Source organism: Epargyreus clarus, unplaced genomic scaffold, assembly GCF_041222505.1.
Source record: "Epargyreus clarus isolate Ecla_fem2 unplaced genomic scaffold, WU_Ecla_fem_2.2 ptg000013l, whole genome shotgun sequence".
Lineage (NCBI taxonomy): Eukaryota > Metazoa > Arthropoda > Insecta > Lepidoptera > Hesperiidae > Epargyreus > Epargyreus clarus.
This window is the reverse complement of record NW_027332221.1, coordinates 7677071-7695869: the sequence shown is the minus strand read 5'-3', so window position 1 is coordinate 7695869 and position 18799 is coordinate 7677071. Positions and strand designations below refer to the sequence as shown.

The following is an 18799-nucleotide window of genomic DNA, read 5'->3' as shown; positions in this document are numbered from 1 at the left end:
AGCATTAGAATTTACTTTAAATTTACGAGAAAAGACCACGCATCTTTTATAACAAAAGTAGTATATAAGAAAAATTACAAAAAGTGTCCCAAACAAATAAGTAGAAATAGAATAAGGAGTTAGAACAGGAATAGAGTCATTTTCTGAATTTAGTTTTTGTATAGTCTTTAACAAATCATCAGATTTTACATCAATTTGACTTAATCTATGAAAATCTAAATTAGGAAGCTTAGGAACAATTTTATTGAAGTTAAATTTCTTAAATTTATCAAAATTACAACATGAATCATTTATTAAATTGAAATCTGAATGGAAGTGACTAATTTTATACATAGGATGTTTCTTAGTTAGTAATTTTACATTTCCACAATAACCAATACAATCTGGTTTTAAAGTTAAAATACCTGTTCCTGAAATAGTAAATTCTTTAACATCACTTCGGCATTCTACACTTAATTTTGAAGGTTCAGATTGGGTAAATACCCATCGATTGTTATCTAATGACTGCCAGATGTTAGTATGACCATATAAAAAGTTAGTTTTACATTGTTTTGGCAGTATTGTTAACACTTTCGTTAATATTTCTGTTTCACAAATAGGATAATCTTGTACATTAAATTCATTAAGATCTTTACAAATATAAATATCGGAATTAACATTTTTACAATTAGAAATATCATTTAAAGTTATATATTTGGATTTATCCTGATTCAGAGCTACAAAGGCAGTTGTAGGAATAATTAATGCATAAGACTTAGAATTAACATCATCATGCGGTACAGGAATTGGAACATTCTTATATAAATCATATTTACTTATCTGAACAAGAGGAATCTTAAGGATAAACATTAATTTATTATCTATGATGTATGTTATTATTTCAGAAAGATTAATTAATACATTTATGTTATCTAATTCCAAGTTTACAACAAATTCTGTGTATTTAGGTAAATATTTTACATTGTTTACCAAATCAGTATATAAATCACGAGGTTTTACAATTGATGGATGCAGAGTATTTGTTTTAGCAAATAATATAGAATTAACAATATCTTCTAATTTATACGATAGACTTAACATAGTAGACTGAAGAACGCTAAATGCACTATGAATAGTAGATTTTAACATAATTGAATTAGAAATAAGCGTTAAATTATTCACATACGAAGATAGATTTTCAAGCATAGTGTTTAATTGCTTTTCATTTTTGTTTATCTCGGAAATAGAATTATTAAAATTAATAATAGCAGATTTAGAAAACATAATATTATCTTTTACCAGATCTAAAAGTTTTTGATTACCATGTTTCAAGGTTTGGATAGCGTTATCGTATTTAATAGCGTCGTCTTCGTCCATTGTGCCGAATACGTGTTTGAAAATTGTACCGACACCGGAAATCCATGCGGATCTCTTTGATCTAGCAGGAATTAAATGGGAAATAGAATAGTAATCTCTAGTGATCTCATTATACATTGAAACCAGCGGTTGAAAGGAATTTTGACATTCGTAATCTTTTAATGCATCAGTTTGAGTACAAAGATACTGCGCGGAATCGAGAGCGTTTTTAATGTTATCAACATGAGATTTTATGTAATTTATCTCTATTGGCATTAAAATATGCATATAATCACTAATTAATTTAACAGAACCTGAGGGATTGAAATAAATTCCTGGACTCTTCGTTATTTCTTCGACGAATTCTTCATATTTGAAACCGTGACAATATAATGCCAGGCTGAAATAGGATAGAAAAATAATAAGGAAACAGCGAAAGGTAAGTAACAAGAATAGAATTTACTTACAATGACTTATACGAAATAGTAACTTAAAACTTAAAATCAATATAAGATAGTTAATATTCGGTTTCAACAAACCTTTAAAATGATATAGTAAAAATAATAATAGAATATAAAAGAAAAGTCAACCTATATTTTAAAGGTTGAATAATGTTTTCCTTTTAAGGAAAAACTATTAAAATAACATTGTTAATAACAAACAATGCAAAGAAGTGGTGCAATAAAATTAATGATTATACCTTAAATAAAGTGTATAAATTGTATAAAATAGAATTGTATAAGAAATGGAATTGTATAATTAGAACTTGTATAATTAGAATTTGTATATATTGAAATAGTATAATATTTAGTCTACATTAATAGCGCCAGTGTTAACACTTGCTCGTTTGACTTGATCATAATGGTGTCTGACGTGACGTCTATTAATGAGAAGGGATAGTGTATTATTTCCATGAATTTTGACTACCTTGAATGGACCTTTCCAAACAGGAGACAGTGACTTACCCTGCCTTGGATGATTTTTAAGGTACACGAAGTCACCAACTTTATAGCGTACAGCACGAGTGCGGGAATCGTAATAATTTTTAGAGATGTCCTTGGATCTACGAATGTTCTCAAGGGCTTTGTTATGAGAATAGTTTAATCTATTCTGGAGCATCTTTACATACTCCGGATAGGTTGTACCAGGTGTTTCATCAAAGAGAGAATTTGGAATAAATGGTTTGTGACCAAACATTAACTCATAAGGAGTATAATGGGTCGTGAAATGGACGGCTGTGTTGTATGCTAACATTGCTGTATAAACATAACGAGGCCAATCAGTTTGGTCATCATTGACATATGACTTTAGGTATTCCTTAAGAGTGGAATGACTCCTCTCTAGGGCACCTTGGGTCTGAGGATGATAAGGAGACGACCAAAGTTGTTTAATTTTTAAGAATTCACAAGTTTTCTTAAATAATTCTGACGTGAAGTTAGTGCCTTGGTCTGTAAGGATCATTTTCGGTATTCCAAAGACCGAGATAAAATGAAGAAGGCACTCACTGGTTTCCTCGGCTGTAGTGCTACGAATAGGGTAGGCCATGGAGAATTTAGTAAGGTCATCCTGTAAGGTCAGTATGAATCTGAGTTTAGCTGGTCCTGATTCTGGAAGGGGCCCTACGATATCGAGACTTACACGTTCACAAGGTGTAGTCGAAGTACTAGTAATTTGCATAGGGGCGCGATTAGTCCTTCTAAGGGCTTTATTTTGTTGACAAAGTTCGCAACGTTTAACGTAGGATTCTATATCACTTCGCATTCCTTTCCAATAAAACCTCTCTTTTATTCTGTTATACATTCTGCCCATGCCCACATGACCAGCGATGGGTATGTCGTGATTTTCTTTTAGAATTTTAGGAATTTCCCTCGGAGTTGGATAAATAATAGTATTTCTGTATATTTTAATAATGATATCAGTATTATGGAATAGGAAATTAAGAATATTATAGACTTTAGCATACGAGGGTTTTACGAAAGGATCTCTGAAGTCGGAAATAGCAATTTCTTTGCATGAATCATGCAAAATGATTAATAACTCATTACGGAGTTGTTTTAAGGATTCGAATAAATCTGGATATGGCACATCATCAAAGTGATGGACTTTGCTAAAAAGGAAATAGTAAGATTTAGAACTTGTTTCTAGTTTCAGAAACGAATGCAGTCTCCTTTCTCTATTAAGGAATTCTGCGGTATCACTTTGATTAGCAAGGACTTCTTCAACGTAAGGATTTGATTCATCAAGATCAATAGAAGTAGGTAGAATAATGATTTTAGAATCTGTCGCCAATAAGCTATTCGTATATTCATGAATAGTAGTATTAAATTTAGCTCTAGAATTCGACATAGCTTTTAGGAATTCTGAATAAGAATTATCAGAGACATTTGGACTTGGTATATCCAAAGGTAAGTTATTATTAGGACTAGTAGAAGGATTTAGAATATTATCAGAAATAGGAGGAGATGGAATTGGAGTATTATTAAGGTGAGTATTAGGGTTAGATAAGTTTTCATTTTCAGGAATAGCAGGAGGACTTAGAAGTTCATCGAGTGTTGGTAAGTCCAAAGGAGGTGATTCATTATTAGATTCAGCGACGTTTTCAGGAATAGTATCAAGATTAGGTGAACTAGAAGGTAAGTTAACGTTTTCAGGACTAGGAGGAAGAATTGGGAGTTCACCAAGTTCTTGGAGAGGATCTAAGAAAGGTAAGTTCCACTCATTAGGATTCAGCGGGCTATTCAGGAGTTCCATATCGACATGTTCAAGATTCGGAGGATCTTGAGAAGTAGAAGGAAGAGTCGATGGAGACGATTCAGCGGGACTTTGCATATTATTAGGATTAATAATAGGATTAGCACCAGTTCCGATTATATTTACAGGAACAGAAGAATCAGAGGGATAACGAGATAAGGCATCTGCTACAGAGTTAAGTTTGCCTTTTCTGTATATAATCTCATACTCGTATTCTTCGAGCTTGAGTCGCCAACGAATGAGACGGGATCCAGGGTCTTTACATTTAAAGAGCCATTGCAGAGGCTTGTGATCAGTAAGAATAGAGAACCGGTTACCATAAAGGTAAGGGCGGAATGTTTTAGTACCGAAAATTATCGCAAGACATTCTTTTTCTGTGACGCTATAATTGCACTCAGCTTTATTGAGGGTGCGAGAAGCGAAGGCTATAGGGCGGTCTTGTCCTATTGTGCCCTGGGATAGAATGGCGGATATAGCATAATTTGAGGCGTCACAGGTAAGTATGAAGGGTTGAGTGAAATCTGGATATGCTAGTATTGGCGAAGAAATAAGTTTATTCTTTAGGGATTCAAAGGATAACTGTTGGGTATTATCCCATTTAAAAGGAACATCTTTCTTTAATAAACTTGTTAAGGGTCTCGCTAATTTTGAAAAGTCTTGAATGAAACGTCTATAGTAAGAGACGAGACCTAAAAATGATTTAATGTCCTTGGGCGACTTAGGAATTGGAAATTTTATAACTGCTTCTATCTTTTCAGGATTTGGTTTGACACCTTCTTCGGTGATGATGTGACCAAGATAGGCTACTTCTCTTCTAAGGAATTCGCATTTTTCTGGTTGTAATTTAAGATTAAATTCTCTTAACCTTTCGAAAACACATTTAAGATTTTGAATAGCAGATTTTAGATCAAAACCGTAAAGAACTATATCATCTAGATATACGAAACAGCGGGTGCCTTGCAGGCCTGATAGAGCGGTATTCATTAACCGTTGGAAAGTAGAAGGGGCATTTTTAAGCCCAAAAGGCATGCGAGTAAATTGGTAATGACCATGAGGAACAGAGAAAGCGGTTTTAGGTTTATCTTCTTCTTCGACAGGAATTTGATGGAAACCAGAAGAAAGATCTAATGTGGAAAAATATTTACTGGAGCCTAATTGATCAAGGATTTCGTTAATATGAGGAATAGGATAAGTGTCACCTATGGTGATGTCATTGAGCTGGCGAAAATCAATAACAATTCGCCACTTCTTCTCCCCAGAAGCATCTAGTTTCTTGGGGACTACCCAAATAGGGGCAGACCATGGTGATTTGGAAGGCTCAATTATGCCTTGGTCTAACATTTTATTTATTTGTTTTTGGACTTCAGCTTTATGAACTTCAGGAAAGCGATAGGACTTTACGTGAATAGGATTCTCAGAAGTAGTTTTAATAGAATGTTTTATAGCATCAGTGTGAGTTAGGTTGTCATCAGGAAGATGGAATATATCAGAAAAAGAGGAACAGAGGTCATAAAGAGCATCAATCTCTTCAGAATTTAGATGTGTGACTCGTAGTTGTTTTAGGACTTCTCGAGTTCGATGATAACTATTAGAATATTGGACATTGTTTACAGGACATTGAATTTTATCATCGTTATTAATAATATTGGAAGATTGAGAGTCATCACACGGAATAAGAGTTACATTTAAATTAGAATTAAGCGATATAGCGGATTCAGCAGTATTAACTACTGTAAGGTTAACCCTATTATTGGTTTTTACCTTAACGAGACAATTCGCAATTAAAAGATCTTTGAATTGATTTTGATTTAGCACGAGTCCCTCTTTAATATCGGGATTGGAAACAGAGCATTCGATAACCATTTCGGTTCTTGCAGGAATAGTATAAGTAGGCTCATTGAACAGAAGTTTAATGTTTGTTTTATCGATTCTCAATCGATTTTGGTTATAGTCTATATTACAACCGAATAGATTTAGTAAGTCTGTGCCGATTATACCATCATATGGGAGATCGATATCATCTATTACATGAAATTTGTGTGATATAGTTTTATTAGAAATATCGCAGATTTTTAATTTTAATGGAAAGTGTCCGGATGTTTTTGTAGTACATTTTACAGGATCTATACCTTTTAAATTTATTCTTTCTTTAGTTAGTTTCGGCGGATTTTGAATAGAACAGGATTTAATTAAGCTAACAACGGATCCAGAGTCTATTAATAAGGATAATGGAATATCAGACACAGAGGAATAAACAAGAATATGTGGAAGCAGAGTTTTCTTAGGATTAGTTTTAATTTCGTATACTTTGTTTTCTGTTTCAGGTTCAGGAGCGGATACGGCGGATACAGCGGACTCAGAGGATACGGCGGACTCAGAGGTCACAGCGGATACAGCGGATTCAGAGGATACAGTGGATACGGCGGATACAGCGGATTCAGAGGATACAGTGGATACGGCGGATACAGCGGATTCAGAGGTTACGGCGGATTCAGCGGATACAGCGGATACAGAGGATACGGCGTTTGCAGTCGGTGCTGCAGATACAGTGGATACAGCGATTGCAGACGGGGCTGCAGATACAGTGGATACAGCGGTTGCAGACGGTGCTGCAGATACAGTGGATACAGCGATTGCAGACGGTGCTGCAGATACAGTGGATACAGCGATTGCAGACGGGGCTGCAGATACAGTGGATACAGCGATTGCAGACGGGGCTGCAGATACAGAGGATACAGCGGATGCAGTCGGTACTGCGGATACAGCGGATACAGCGGATGCAGTCGGTACTGCGGATACAGCGGATTTACAGGCGTCGATTTTAAGATTAGACTGGTGTCTCGCACGACACCGACGCGAGACTTGATTTAGTTTTTTGGAATGTCGACTTCGTCACGGCCATAGTCGTTTGTCTCATCTTCAGCCACAAAGTTAACACGCGGTTGTGGTCTGTATGAACTGGTTGATGGACGATTACGGTTATTAAAATATTCCCGTTTGCGGCATTGGTCAATAGTGTGACCTATATTTTTGCAATACCTACAAATTAATTTTTGATTGTTATTATTGTTATTCTGAAATTTGGAAACGGGAGGCCGTCGGAACGAAGTTTGTTCTGAACCTCTTGATTGTTGCTGCTGCTGTCGATTGAACGTAGATTGCATTATGCGTTCTTCACCTATGGCGATGCTTATTGCCTGTCCTAAGTTTTTGGGTGATTTACACCGCAAAATTAATGATAAATTGGGTTTAAGGCCCATAATGAAATGATGTAGGGCTAGGTCTTCCATAGCCGCGTTGCGACCTAACACTTCAGAATGTTTATAATTTGACAAAGAAATTTCAGTTAACAATTGTGATAGACAAGTTTCAATTTTGAGTGAATATTGACTTACCGATTCATGCTGGCCTTGCCTGCTCTCTTGTAAATTAGTAAGTAGGTGGGAATAATGTTTCCTATCGGAAAACTGAGATTTTAGAAAATCCCTTAATTGGTCCCAGTTTTGGAATTCTTTAATTGAGCAGGCAAGCTCAGCCTTTCCTTCAAGTTGGCATAATATATATTTTAATAGAATCGGTTTTTGAACATCTGACGCTAGTTCGATTGCGTTGTTGCAATTTATTATGAAGGAATTGAGACATTCCCGATTGCCATCATATGGCTTAATGAATTTGAACAGTGTGTTTACGTCCATATCGAATTTATTTTTTGAACGAGTGACTCTAGGTAAGATTGGAGACTTTTCACTTTCAGCAGTATTTTCAGAATTATCTGTTTGAAGTTCACTTTTTGACATACTATGATGTTAAGAAAGAATAGTATATTTTTTTGGCAACAACGAAATCGAAAGAGAAAACAAAATTATACACACACATACAAGTACACAATAGGATTTAGTTAATGACTTACAGGAACACGGCGATAAGGCGTACTTGCATGGCGACGCGATGTCTAGATGTTGACACAGCGGAATTCGGTGTTATCTGAACCGAACGTAGTCTAGGAGACGGTGACGGGAACAGCGACGATTTAGTATGCGGTATTACGTTTTTCTTTCCAGGAACAGCGGCGACGACTTCTAGCAGAGAACGGCGTAGAACAGCACGGAACAGCGGAGAACGACGGAGAACAGCGGAGAACAGCAGAGAACGGCGTAAAACAGCACGGAACAGCGGAGAACAGCAGAGAACAGCGGAGAACGGCGTAGAACAGCACGGAACAGCGGAGAACGACGGAGAACAGCGGAGAACAGCAGAGAACAGCGGAGACACGATGTTGTAGAGATTCAGCGGAGAACAATGGAGTCAAAAGATACAGAGAGGATATTCGTGGCCACAACGATATGGAATGTCACTTTGTTTCCACTTCACTTTTGTTCACTTTTACACTTTCACTTTCGCGGAGACGAACCCGGGGATAGATTTGATATCCCTTTACGCTGCCACCAATGTTACGCGGGTCCCTTCACAAGGGTTTTTAAAAAAGGAAATTTCGAAGACACAAAGAGTTTACTGTTTATTTAATTAATTGAATTATAACAATGAAGTGAAAATAAAAAGACGTGTGGCCGAATTGAATGATTAGATCTGACTCTCCGAGTGAGAGCCCACCTGCCCTTTTATATATTAGATAATGTATGTGCAGCACTAGGCACTGCACTCTAGCTTACATAGGCCGGGCGTAACAGTACTTACCGAACCATAGTAGTAAAGTCCCGTTTCCCCATACAAAATATACCAACTCAAAATTGAAACATCTCTAACTTCGTTGTCCGTCGCTCGATTTTAAATTGTTTTATATCATTGTACTCGTCTCGACGATACCTTTTCGCAGATACCACTTCCATTTCTCTCCGTTTTCTAAATTTTTAATTATAAATTTTCCAGTTTTTTCAAAATCAATTTTTGCTTTTTCTCATTTTCCTCCGCCGTTTCTTATCGGATCCTCTTGATTTTTCTTCCACCGAATTCTGCACGTCCCCCCCTATCCGGAGACACCTCTCGCACCCGTTTCCGCCGCGCCGTTCCTCGGCAATTCCAGTTTTAAAACGGAAAAAATCGAAATATTTTCGCCTTAAAAACGTCACTTTCTAATACTTCTAACGTATTTCTATTAAATTAAAAGAGTTTTTATACTTACCTGGACTCATCCGCACCCGTTCCGGAGGAGAATCTGAAAGAAAGCAGAAAAATTTTAGTTAACGTACTTACCGAACCATAGTAGTAAAGTCCCGTTTCCCCATACAAAATATACCAACTCAAAATTCAAACATCTCTAACTTCGTTGTCCGTCGCTCGATTTTAAATTGTTTTATATCATTGTACTCGTCTCGACGATACCTTTTCGCAGATACCACTTCCATTTCTCTCCGTTTTCTAAATTTTTAATTATAAATTTTCCAGTTTTTTCAAAATCAATTTTTGCTTTTTCTCATTTTCCTCCGCCGTTTCTTATCGGATCCTCTTGATTTTTCTTCCACCGAATTCTGCACGTCCCCCCCTATCCGGAGACACCTCTCGCACCCGTTTCCGCCGCGCCGTTCCTCGGCAATTCCAGTTTTAAAACGGAAAAAATCGAAATATTTTCGCCTTAAAAACGTCACTTTCTAATACTTCTAACGTATTTCTATTAAATTAAAAGAGTTTTTATACTTACCTGGACTCATCCGCACCCGTTCCGGAGGAGAATCTGAAAGAAAGCAGAAAAATTTTAGTTAACGTACTTACCGAACCATAGTAGTAAAGTCCCGTTTCCCCATACAAAATATACCAACTCAAAATTGAAACATCTCTAACTTCGTTGTCCGTCGCTCGATTTTAAATTGTTTTATATCATTGTACTCGTCTCGACGATACCTTTTCGCAGATACCACTTCCATTTCTCTCCGTTTTCTAAATTTTTAATTATAAATTTTCCAGTTTTTTCAAAATCAATTTTTGCTTTTTCTCATTTTCCTCCGCCGTTTCTTATCGGATCCTCTTGATTTTTCTTCCACCGAATTCTGCACGTCCCCCCCTATCCGGAGACACCTCTCGCACCCGTTTCCGCCGCGCCGTTCCTCGGCAATTCCAGTTTTAAAACGGAAAAAATCTAAATATTTTCGCCTTAAAAACGTCACTTTCTAATACTTCTAACGTATTTCTATTAAATTAAAAGAGTTTTTATACTTACCTGGACTCATCCGCACCCGTTCCGGAGGAGAATCTGAAAGAAAGCAGAAAAATTTTAGTTAACGTACTTACCGAACCATAGTAGTAAAGTCCCGTTTCCCCATACAAAATATACCAACTCAAAATTGAAACATCTCTAACTTCGTTGTCCGTCGCTCGATTTTAAATTGTTTTATATCATTGTACTCGTCTCGACGATACCTTTTCGCAGATACCACTTCCATTTCTCTCCGTTTTCTAAATTTTTAATTATAAATTTTCCAGTTTTTTCAAAATCAATTTTTGCTTTTTCTCATTTTCCTCCGCCGTTTCTTATCGGATCCTCTTGATTTTTCTTCCACCGAATTCTGCACGTCCCCCCCTATCCGGAGACACCTCTCGCACCCGTTTCCGCCGCGCCGTTCCTCGGCAATTCCAGTTTTAAAACGGAAAAAATCGAAATATTTTCGCCTTAAAAACGTCACTTTCTAATACTTCTAACGTATTTCTATTAAATTAAAAGAGTTTTTATACTTACCTGGACTCATCCGCACCCGTTCCGGAGGAGAATCTGAAAGAAAGCAGAAAAATTTTAGTTAACGTACTTACCGAACCATAGTAGTAAAGTCCCGTTTCCCCATACAAAATATACCAACTCAAAATTGAAACATCTCTAACTTCGTTGTCCGTCGCTCGATTTTAAATTGTTTTATATCATTGTACTCGTCTCGACGATACCTTTTCGCAGATACCACTTCCATTTCTCTCCGTTTTCTAAATTTTTAATTATAAATTTTCCAGTTTTTTCAAAATCAATTTTTGCTTTTTCTCATTTTCCTCCGCCGTTTCTTATCGGATCCTCTTGATTTTTCTTCCACCGAATTCTGCACGTCCCCCCCTATCCGGAGACACCTCTCGCACCCGTTTCCGCCGCGCCGTTCCTCGGCAATTCCAGTTTTAAAACGGAAAAAATCGAAATATTTTCGCCTTAAAAACGTCACTTTCTAATACTTCTAACGTATTTCTATTAAATTAAAAGAGTTTTTATACTTACCTGGACTCATCCGCACCCGTTCCGGAGGAGAATCTGAAAGAAAGCAGAAAAATTTTAGTTAACGTACTTACCGAACCATAGTAGTAAAGTCCCGTTTCCCCATACAAAATATACCAACTCAAAATTCAAACATCTCTAACTTCGTTGTCCGTCGCTCGATTTTAAATTGTTTTATATCATTGTACTCGTCTCGACGATACCTTTTCGCAGATACCACTTCCATTTCTCTCCGTTTTCTAAATTTTTAATTATAAATTTTCCAGTTTTTTCAAAATCAATTTTTGCTTTTTCTCATTTTCCTCCGCCGTTTCTTATCGGATCCTCTTGATTTTTCTTCCACCGAATTCTGCACGTCCCCCCCTATCCGGAAACACCTCTCGCACCCGTTTCCGCCGCGCCGTTCCTCGGCAATTCCAGTTTTAAAACGGAAAAAATCTAAATATTTTCGCCTTAAAAACGTCACTTTCTAATACTTCTAACGTATTTCTATTAAATTAAAAGAGTTTTTATACTTACCTGGACTCATCCGCACCCGTTCCGGAGGAGAATCTGAAAGAAAGCAGAAAAATTTTAGTTAACGTACTTACCGAACCATAGTAGTAAAGTCCCGTTTCCCCATACAAAATATACCAACTCAAAATTGAAACATCTCTAACTTCGTTGTCCGTCGCTCGATTTTAAATTGTTTTATATCATTGTACTCGTCTCGACGATACCTTTTCGCAGATACCACTTCCATTTCTCTCCGTTTTCTAAATTTTTAATTATAAATTTTCCAGTTTTTTCAAAATCAATTTTTGCTTTTTCTCATTTTCCTCCGCCGTTTCTTATCGGATCCTCTTGATTTTTCTTCCACCGAATTCTGCACGTCCCCCCCTATCCGGAGACACCTCTCGCACCCGTTTCCGCCGCGCCGTTCCTCGGCAATTCCAGTTTTAAAACGGAAAAAATCGAAATATTTTCGCCTTAAAAACGTCACTTTCTAATACTTCTAACGTATTTCTATTAAATTAAAAGAGTTTTTATACTTACCTGGACTCATCCGCACCCGTTCCGGAGGAGAATCTGAAAGAAAGCAGAAAAATTTTAGTTAACGTACTTACCGAACCATAGTAGTAAAGTCCCGTTTCCCCATACAAAATATACCAACTCAAAATTCAAACATCTCTAACTTCGTTGTCCGTCGCTCGATTTTAAATTGTTTTATATCATTGTACTCGTCTCGACGATACCTTTTCGCAGATACCACTTCCATTTCTCTCCGTTTTCTAAATTTTTAATTATAAATTTTCCAGTTTTTTCAAAATCAATTTTTGCTTTTTCTCATTTTCCTCCGCCGTTTCTTATCGGATCCTCTTGATTTTTCTTCCACCGAATTCTGCACGTCCCCCCCTATCCGGAGACACCTCTCGCACCCGTTTCCGCCGCGCCGTTCCTCGGCAATTCCAGTTTTAAAACGGAAAAAATCGAAATATTTTCGCCTTAAAAACGTCACTTTCTAATACTTCTAACGTATTTCTATTAAATTAAAAGAGTTTTTATACTTACCTGGACTCATCCGCACCCGTTCCGGAGGAGAATCTGAAAGAAAGCAGAAAAATTTTAGTTAACGTACTTACCGAACCATAGTAGTAAAGTCCCGTTTCCCCATACAAAATATACCAACTCAAAATTCAAACATCTCTAACTTCGTTGTCCGTCGCTCGATTTTAAATTGTTTTATATCATTGTACTCGTCTCGACGATACCTTTTCGCAGATACCACTTCCATTTCTCTCCGTTTTCTAAATTTTTAATTATAAATTTTCCAGTTTTTTCAAAATCAATTTTTGCTTTTTCTCATTTTCCTCCGCCGTTTCTTATCGGATCCTCTTGATTTTTCTTTCACCGAATTCTGCACGTCCCCCCCTATCCGGAGACACCTCTCGCACCCGTTTCCGCCGCGCCGTTCCTCGGCAATTCCAGTATTAAAACGGAAAAAATCGAAATATTTTCGCCTTAAAAACGTCACTTTCTAATACTTCTAACGTATTTCTATTAAATTAAAAGAGTTTTTATACTTACCTGGACTCATCCGCACCCGTTCCGGAGGAGAATCTGAAAGAAAGCAGAAAAATTTTAGTTAACGTACTTACCGAACCATAGTAGTAAAGTCCCGTTTCCCCATACAAAATATACCAACTCAAAATTGAAACATCTCTAACTTCGTTGTCCGTCGCTCGATTTTAAATTGTTTTATATCATTGTACTCGTCTCGACGATACCTTTTCGCAGATACCACTTCCATTTCTCTCCGTTTTCTAAATTTTTAATTATAAATTTTCCAGTTTTTTCAAAATCAATTTTTGCTTTTTCTCATTTTCCTCCGCCGTTTCTTATCGGATCCTCTTGATTTTTCTTCCACCGAATTCTGCACATCATCATCATCATCATCAACCCATTACTGTCCCACTGCTGGGCACGGGTCTCCTCTCGGAATGAGAAGGATTAGGCCATAGTCCACCGCGCTGGCCAAGTGCGTATTGGTAGACTTCACATACCTTTAAGATTTTTTTTTTTTTTTATAAATCTCTCAGGTATGCAGGTTTCCTCACGATGTTTTCCTTCACCGTTTAAGCAAGTGATAATTAATTTCTAATACGCACATAAATTTGAAAATCAGAGGTGCGTGCCTGGGATTTGAACCTCGGACCCCTCGATCGAGAGGCCGCGTTTCTTAACCACTAGGCTATCACCGAATTCTGCACGTCCCCCCCTATCCGGAGACACCTCTCGCACCCGTTTCCGCCGCGCCGTTCCTCGGCAATTCCAGTTTTAAAACGGAAAAAATCGAAATTTTCGCCCGCCCCCCCCACCCTTTGTAGATACCGCTAATCTGGACACAATCGATTCAGTGAACCGAAATTTTTTCGATTTGCGGAGTCGATTCTTTTCGGCCTCCTATTTCTTCTCCGATTTACCCCGGACTTTCATTTCGTTATTTTCACACGTAATTTTCGGCCGTAACTGCTGAAACCGAAAATGGCGAGTACGTCTTCTGCTCAGGCTGAAGTCGTGGCGTGCGATGCGTTCTTTGACGCGCAGAACCCAAACGACTCAGACAGGCTGAAGCACATACAACATCTGACTAGACGCATTGTTTTCGCGGTTACGGTCGGGAAGAGCGTTACGTCGGATAACAAAAAACTCATAGTCAATCTCGCGAAGGAGATTGAGTCGCTCTCTCGCGAGGTTAAAATATCAATTGACCAAACTGACATGATGGTGGATGTCAAAGCCACCATCAAGGAAACCATTAAAAATGAGATCGCAAAAATTAGCACACCCATACCAAAAACATCTCGAACTTATGCTCAGGCAGCCACGTGCAAGACTGCCAGTCCCGCCTCCCCCGAAGCCCCCAAGCTGAAAAGCATGCACTCTCTTATTATTTACCCCTCTTCAGAGGACAAAAGTCGGCAGGAGGTGACGGAGGATTGGCGGAGAAGCATTAGCTTCAAAGAGGCGACATATGCGCCGGCTGCCGTACAACCTATAGGAAGGAACAGGCTGAGGGTTGAATTCGACACTCTCGACCAGAGAGATGAAACACTAAGGCGCCTCGAGAAATCGACTAACATCCGCGCAGAACCAGCCAGAAGACTGAAACCTATGGTCGTGTTAAAGGGCATCTCAAAGCAAACGCCAAAAGATGAGCTTACCAAATTAATTACCCAACAAAATCCAGTGGTGGGGTTGTTGAGGCCAAGCGCCGAGGACCTGCAATTAAGATTTGAAAGGCGCAACAAAAATAACGATCTTTACAACGCAGTGTTCTTGGCCTCCTCCCCCATCTGGAAAAAGATCATAGAGTTGGGAAGGCTTAACATCGACCATCAAAAGGTCCACGTTGAGGAGTTCGTGCCCCTGCTGCAGTGCCACAAGTGCCTGCAGTTTGGGCACCTCAAAAAACACTGTTTAAAGGAGGAGACCCTTTGCTCACAAATTAGGCAAGGGTAACGTGATACTGGGTGGGGATGTGAACGCATGGAACACGTAGTGGGGAAGTAGGGACACGAATAGACGGGGTGAAGAGTTGGCCGGTATCTTGGAGGAGTTGGATCTACAAATCCTAAACCGGGGTACCGAGCCAACATTCGACACGCACAGAGGCGGAGTGAGGTACTCAAGCAACGTCGACATTACGACTTGCTCCACGAACCTGCTCGGACGCATCGCCAACTGGAGAGTCGCAGCCGACATCACAGTCTCAGACCACTCGGCAATTTTGTTCGACCTTCGACTTCGACAGGCAAGCGGGAGTGATGTTAAACCTACGAGTAGTAGGTTTAACATCACTCCCGCTTGCCACCAGGAAGGCAAATTGGGACCTGTTTCGTGAGAAACTAGCCTTAATTTGCGAGGAAAAAGGTATTAGAAGGGAAACAATAAACGGACTGGAAGATAAACAGGGTTTGGATGACATGGTGGCGGGAATTACTGAGGTAATAACCCAGGTCTGTAACGACACAATAGCCCAAATCAAACCCAAAGGTCAAGCGAAATTGCCGTGGTGGACTGATGAACTAGCTGCGATGAAGAAGGAGGTGATGCGTAAAAAACGCCGGATCCGCTGGGCGGGTCCCACCCGGCGCGAGTGGGTAGTGGACCAGTACCTCAAGGCCAAAGGGGAGTACCTGGTGGAAGCCCAAAAGGCTCACACCGCCAGTTGGAAACTCTTCTGTGCCAAACAGGACCGGGAATCGGTGTGGGACGGTATCTACCGGGTTATTGGCCGAACCATTGCAAGATGCGATGAAACACCGCTGGTCCAAGATGGGCAACCACTAGAAGGAGTGGAGTCCGCGAGGCTGCTGGCCGAAACCTTTTTTCCGGACGATAATCCGGATGGAGACACCGCACACCACCGGCTTGTGAGAGCTGTAGCCAACAATGTGAATGACGGGCCGCACGAGGACTCCCCGTGTGACCCGCCATTCACGGCAGAGGAGCTCAGGTGGTCTGCGGTGAGCTTCAATCCGAAAAAAGCGCCCGGTCTCGACGGACTCACAGCGGACATCTGCATGGCGGCCATAAACTGGGACCCCGCACTGTTCCTGGCCCTGTTCAATAAATGTCTGTCCCTGTCCCACTTCCCTACCAGGTGGAAAGAAGCTGTCGTGGTGGTCCTGAGGAAGCTCGGCAAGAGCGACTACTCGCACCCGAAATCGTACAGGCCGATTGGTCTGTTGCCTGTACTCGGGAAGGTGCTTGAGAAGATGCTCATGAGGCGCATCAGATGGCACATCCTGCCCAAAATGAGCAGACGCTAGTACGGGTTCACCCAGCAGCGCAGCACCGAGGACTCCCTCTATGACATGATACGACACGTTAGACAGCAGCGGTGCGACAAGAAGGTCACCGCTGTGGTGTCGCTTGACATAGAGGGAGCCTTCGACAGCGCATGGTGGCCCGTCATTAAGTGCAGACTCGCAGAGGCGGGATGCCCGGTGAATCTGAGGCGCCTCGTGGACAGCTATCTAGACCAAAGACAGGTACGGGTCAGATATGCTGGTGCCGAGAGTCACAGGACCACCACGAAAGGCTGCGTGCAGGGCTCGGCCCAACATTCTGGAACCTCCTGTTGGACCCCCTACTGAAAGAGATCGAGGACATGGGAGAGCACGCCCAGGCTTTCGCTGATGATATTGTCCTAATGATATCCGGGGATAGCGGGGCTGAGACCCAGAGACGGACCAACGCGGTCCTCGAACGTGTTCGGCGCTGGGGAGATCGAAATAAACTTAGGTTCGCGCCGCATAAAACCCAGGCAATGGTAATAACCAATAAGCTTAAATTCGACTCCCCGGCGCTGACCATGGGCGGGGTCCGCGTTGGGCTGTCTCGAGCCATCAAAATATTGGGCCTTACAGTGGATGACAAGCTGACGTTTAACGAGCACGTGGCGAATGTGTGCCGAAAGGCCCTCAACTTATATAAGCAGCTTGCCAGGGCCGCTAAAATCCACTGGGGACTAAACCCGGAGGTCAGTAGGACAATATACAATGCGGTCGTGGAGCCGGTCATAATGTACGCGGCGAGCGCATGGGCACCGGCGGCGCACAAGAAATGCGTCCGAAGGCAGCTCGACGCAGTGCAGCGGGGATTCGTACAGAAAATAGTAAAGGCGTACCGGACGGTCTCCCTCAACTCGGCTCTAATACTCGCTGGGCTGCTTCCGCTGGATCTTCGGATTCAAGAAGCAGCCGACCTTTATGAGATAAAGAGAGGACTCTCCCAGCGAGTGATAGGGAACCGAGAAGTGGAGAAGCCAGTCTCTTTTCTGGACATGCCTCACCCCGCACACGGCGGCGAGCTGTCTTTTGCGCACCTGACAGGGGAAGGGGAGCCAGACCAACCTGACGGTCAGAGCTTGCATATTTACACGGACGGCTCAAAGATAGAGGGGAAGGTGGGAGCCGCATTGTCCGTGCAGATAAATAACACCGAGACAGAGTCTCATCAGCTCAGGTTGGACTCGGTCTGCTCCGTCTACCAGGCGGAACTGCTGGCGCTCGAAAGAGCGACCGCGTTAGCGGCCGAAAGCGCGGCACAGGAGTGCAGCATTTTTTGCGACTCGAGATCGGCCCTCGAGACTGTGGTGAACAATGTCTCCCTTCACCCCATTGCGTTCAAAGTGCGACAGAATATGACAACATCCAATATTCCACCCAAAAAGCTGAAGCTCTTTTGGGTGAAAGCACACATTGGGGTAGAAGGTAATGAGAGGGCTGACTCACTCGCGAAGGATGCTGCACTCCGGCCACAAGGGGAAGTGGATTATGACCGGTTTCCGGTTTCATACGCCAAGCGGCAGCTCCGGCTGAACACGCTTGGCGAATGGAACCGGCGATATCAGAGTGGGACGACCGCGAGTATCACGCGCATGTTCTTCCCTTGCGCGCTGGAGGCATACAGAGTAGTGAGGAAGATGAGGCCGTTTGGGATCCAGACACAAGTCCTCACGGGGCACGGTGGGCTTTCCGAATATCTGCACCGTTTCAAGTGCAAGGAAAGCCCATCGTGCACGTGTGATCCCGACGTGCCGGAGTCAGTACCACATATTTTGTTCGAATGCCCAGTCTTCGGGCGCGAGAGGGAAGACTTGCAGCAAAAGCTTGGAGTGAACGTGGGAATGAGAACGGTTGCGGGAATCATGCAGGGTCGGAAGAGGGAGGAATTTATGTCATTTGCCGGAAGGGTAATGGAAGCTGTATGCAAAAGAAACAGCAGTAACGCGATCGAGCGTTAGACGATGAATGGAGGAGGGCACGAATAGGGTACGATGGACAAAGTCCCTGATAATGTCGGGGGGCCGAGGATATAAATAAAAAAAAAAAAAAAAAACCTAAACGCATTTCTCGAGTTCAAAGCCCTAACAGTAGCGACTATGGAGGACAACAGAAGGACTTGTGAAAACATCCTACAGTCCTTCCTCCAAGACGATCAAAAGCTGCTGAAAGAAAGACT

At 41.0% G+C, this 18799-nt stretch overlaps 1 protein-coding gene across 1 annotated transcript; it reads left to right on the top strand.

Annotated features, from left to right (window-relative positions):
* Window positions 1–17102: 17102 nt before the first annotated feature.
* On the top strand, window positions 17103–18581 carry LOC140746812 (uncharacterized). The gene has a single exon (XM_073078909.1). It carries the CDS (start codon window positions 17103–17105, stop codon window positions 18579–18581), a length of 1479 nt encoding a protein of 492 aa, XP_072935010.1.
* Window positions 18582–18799: the final 218 nt, after the last annotated feature.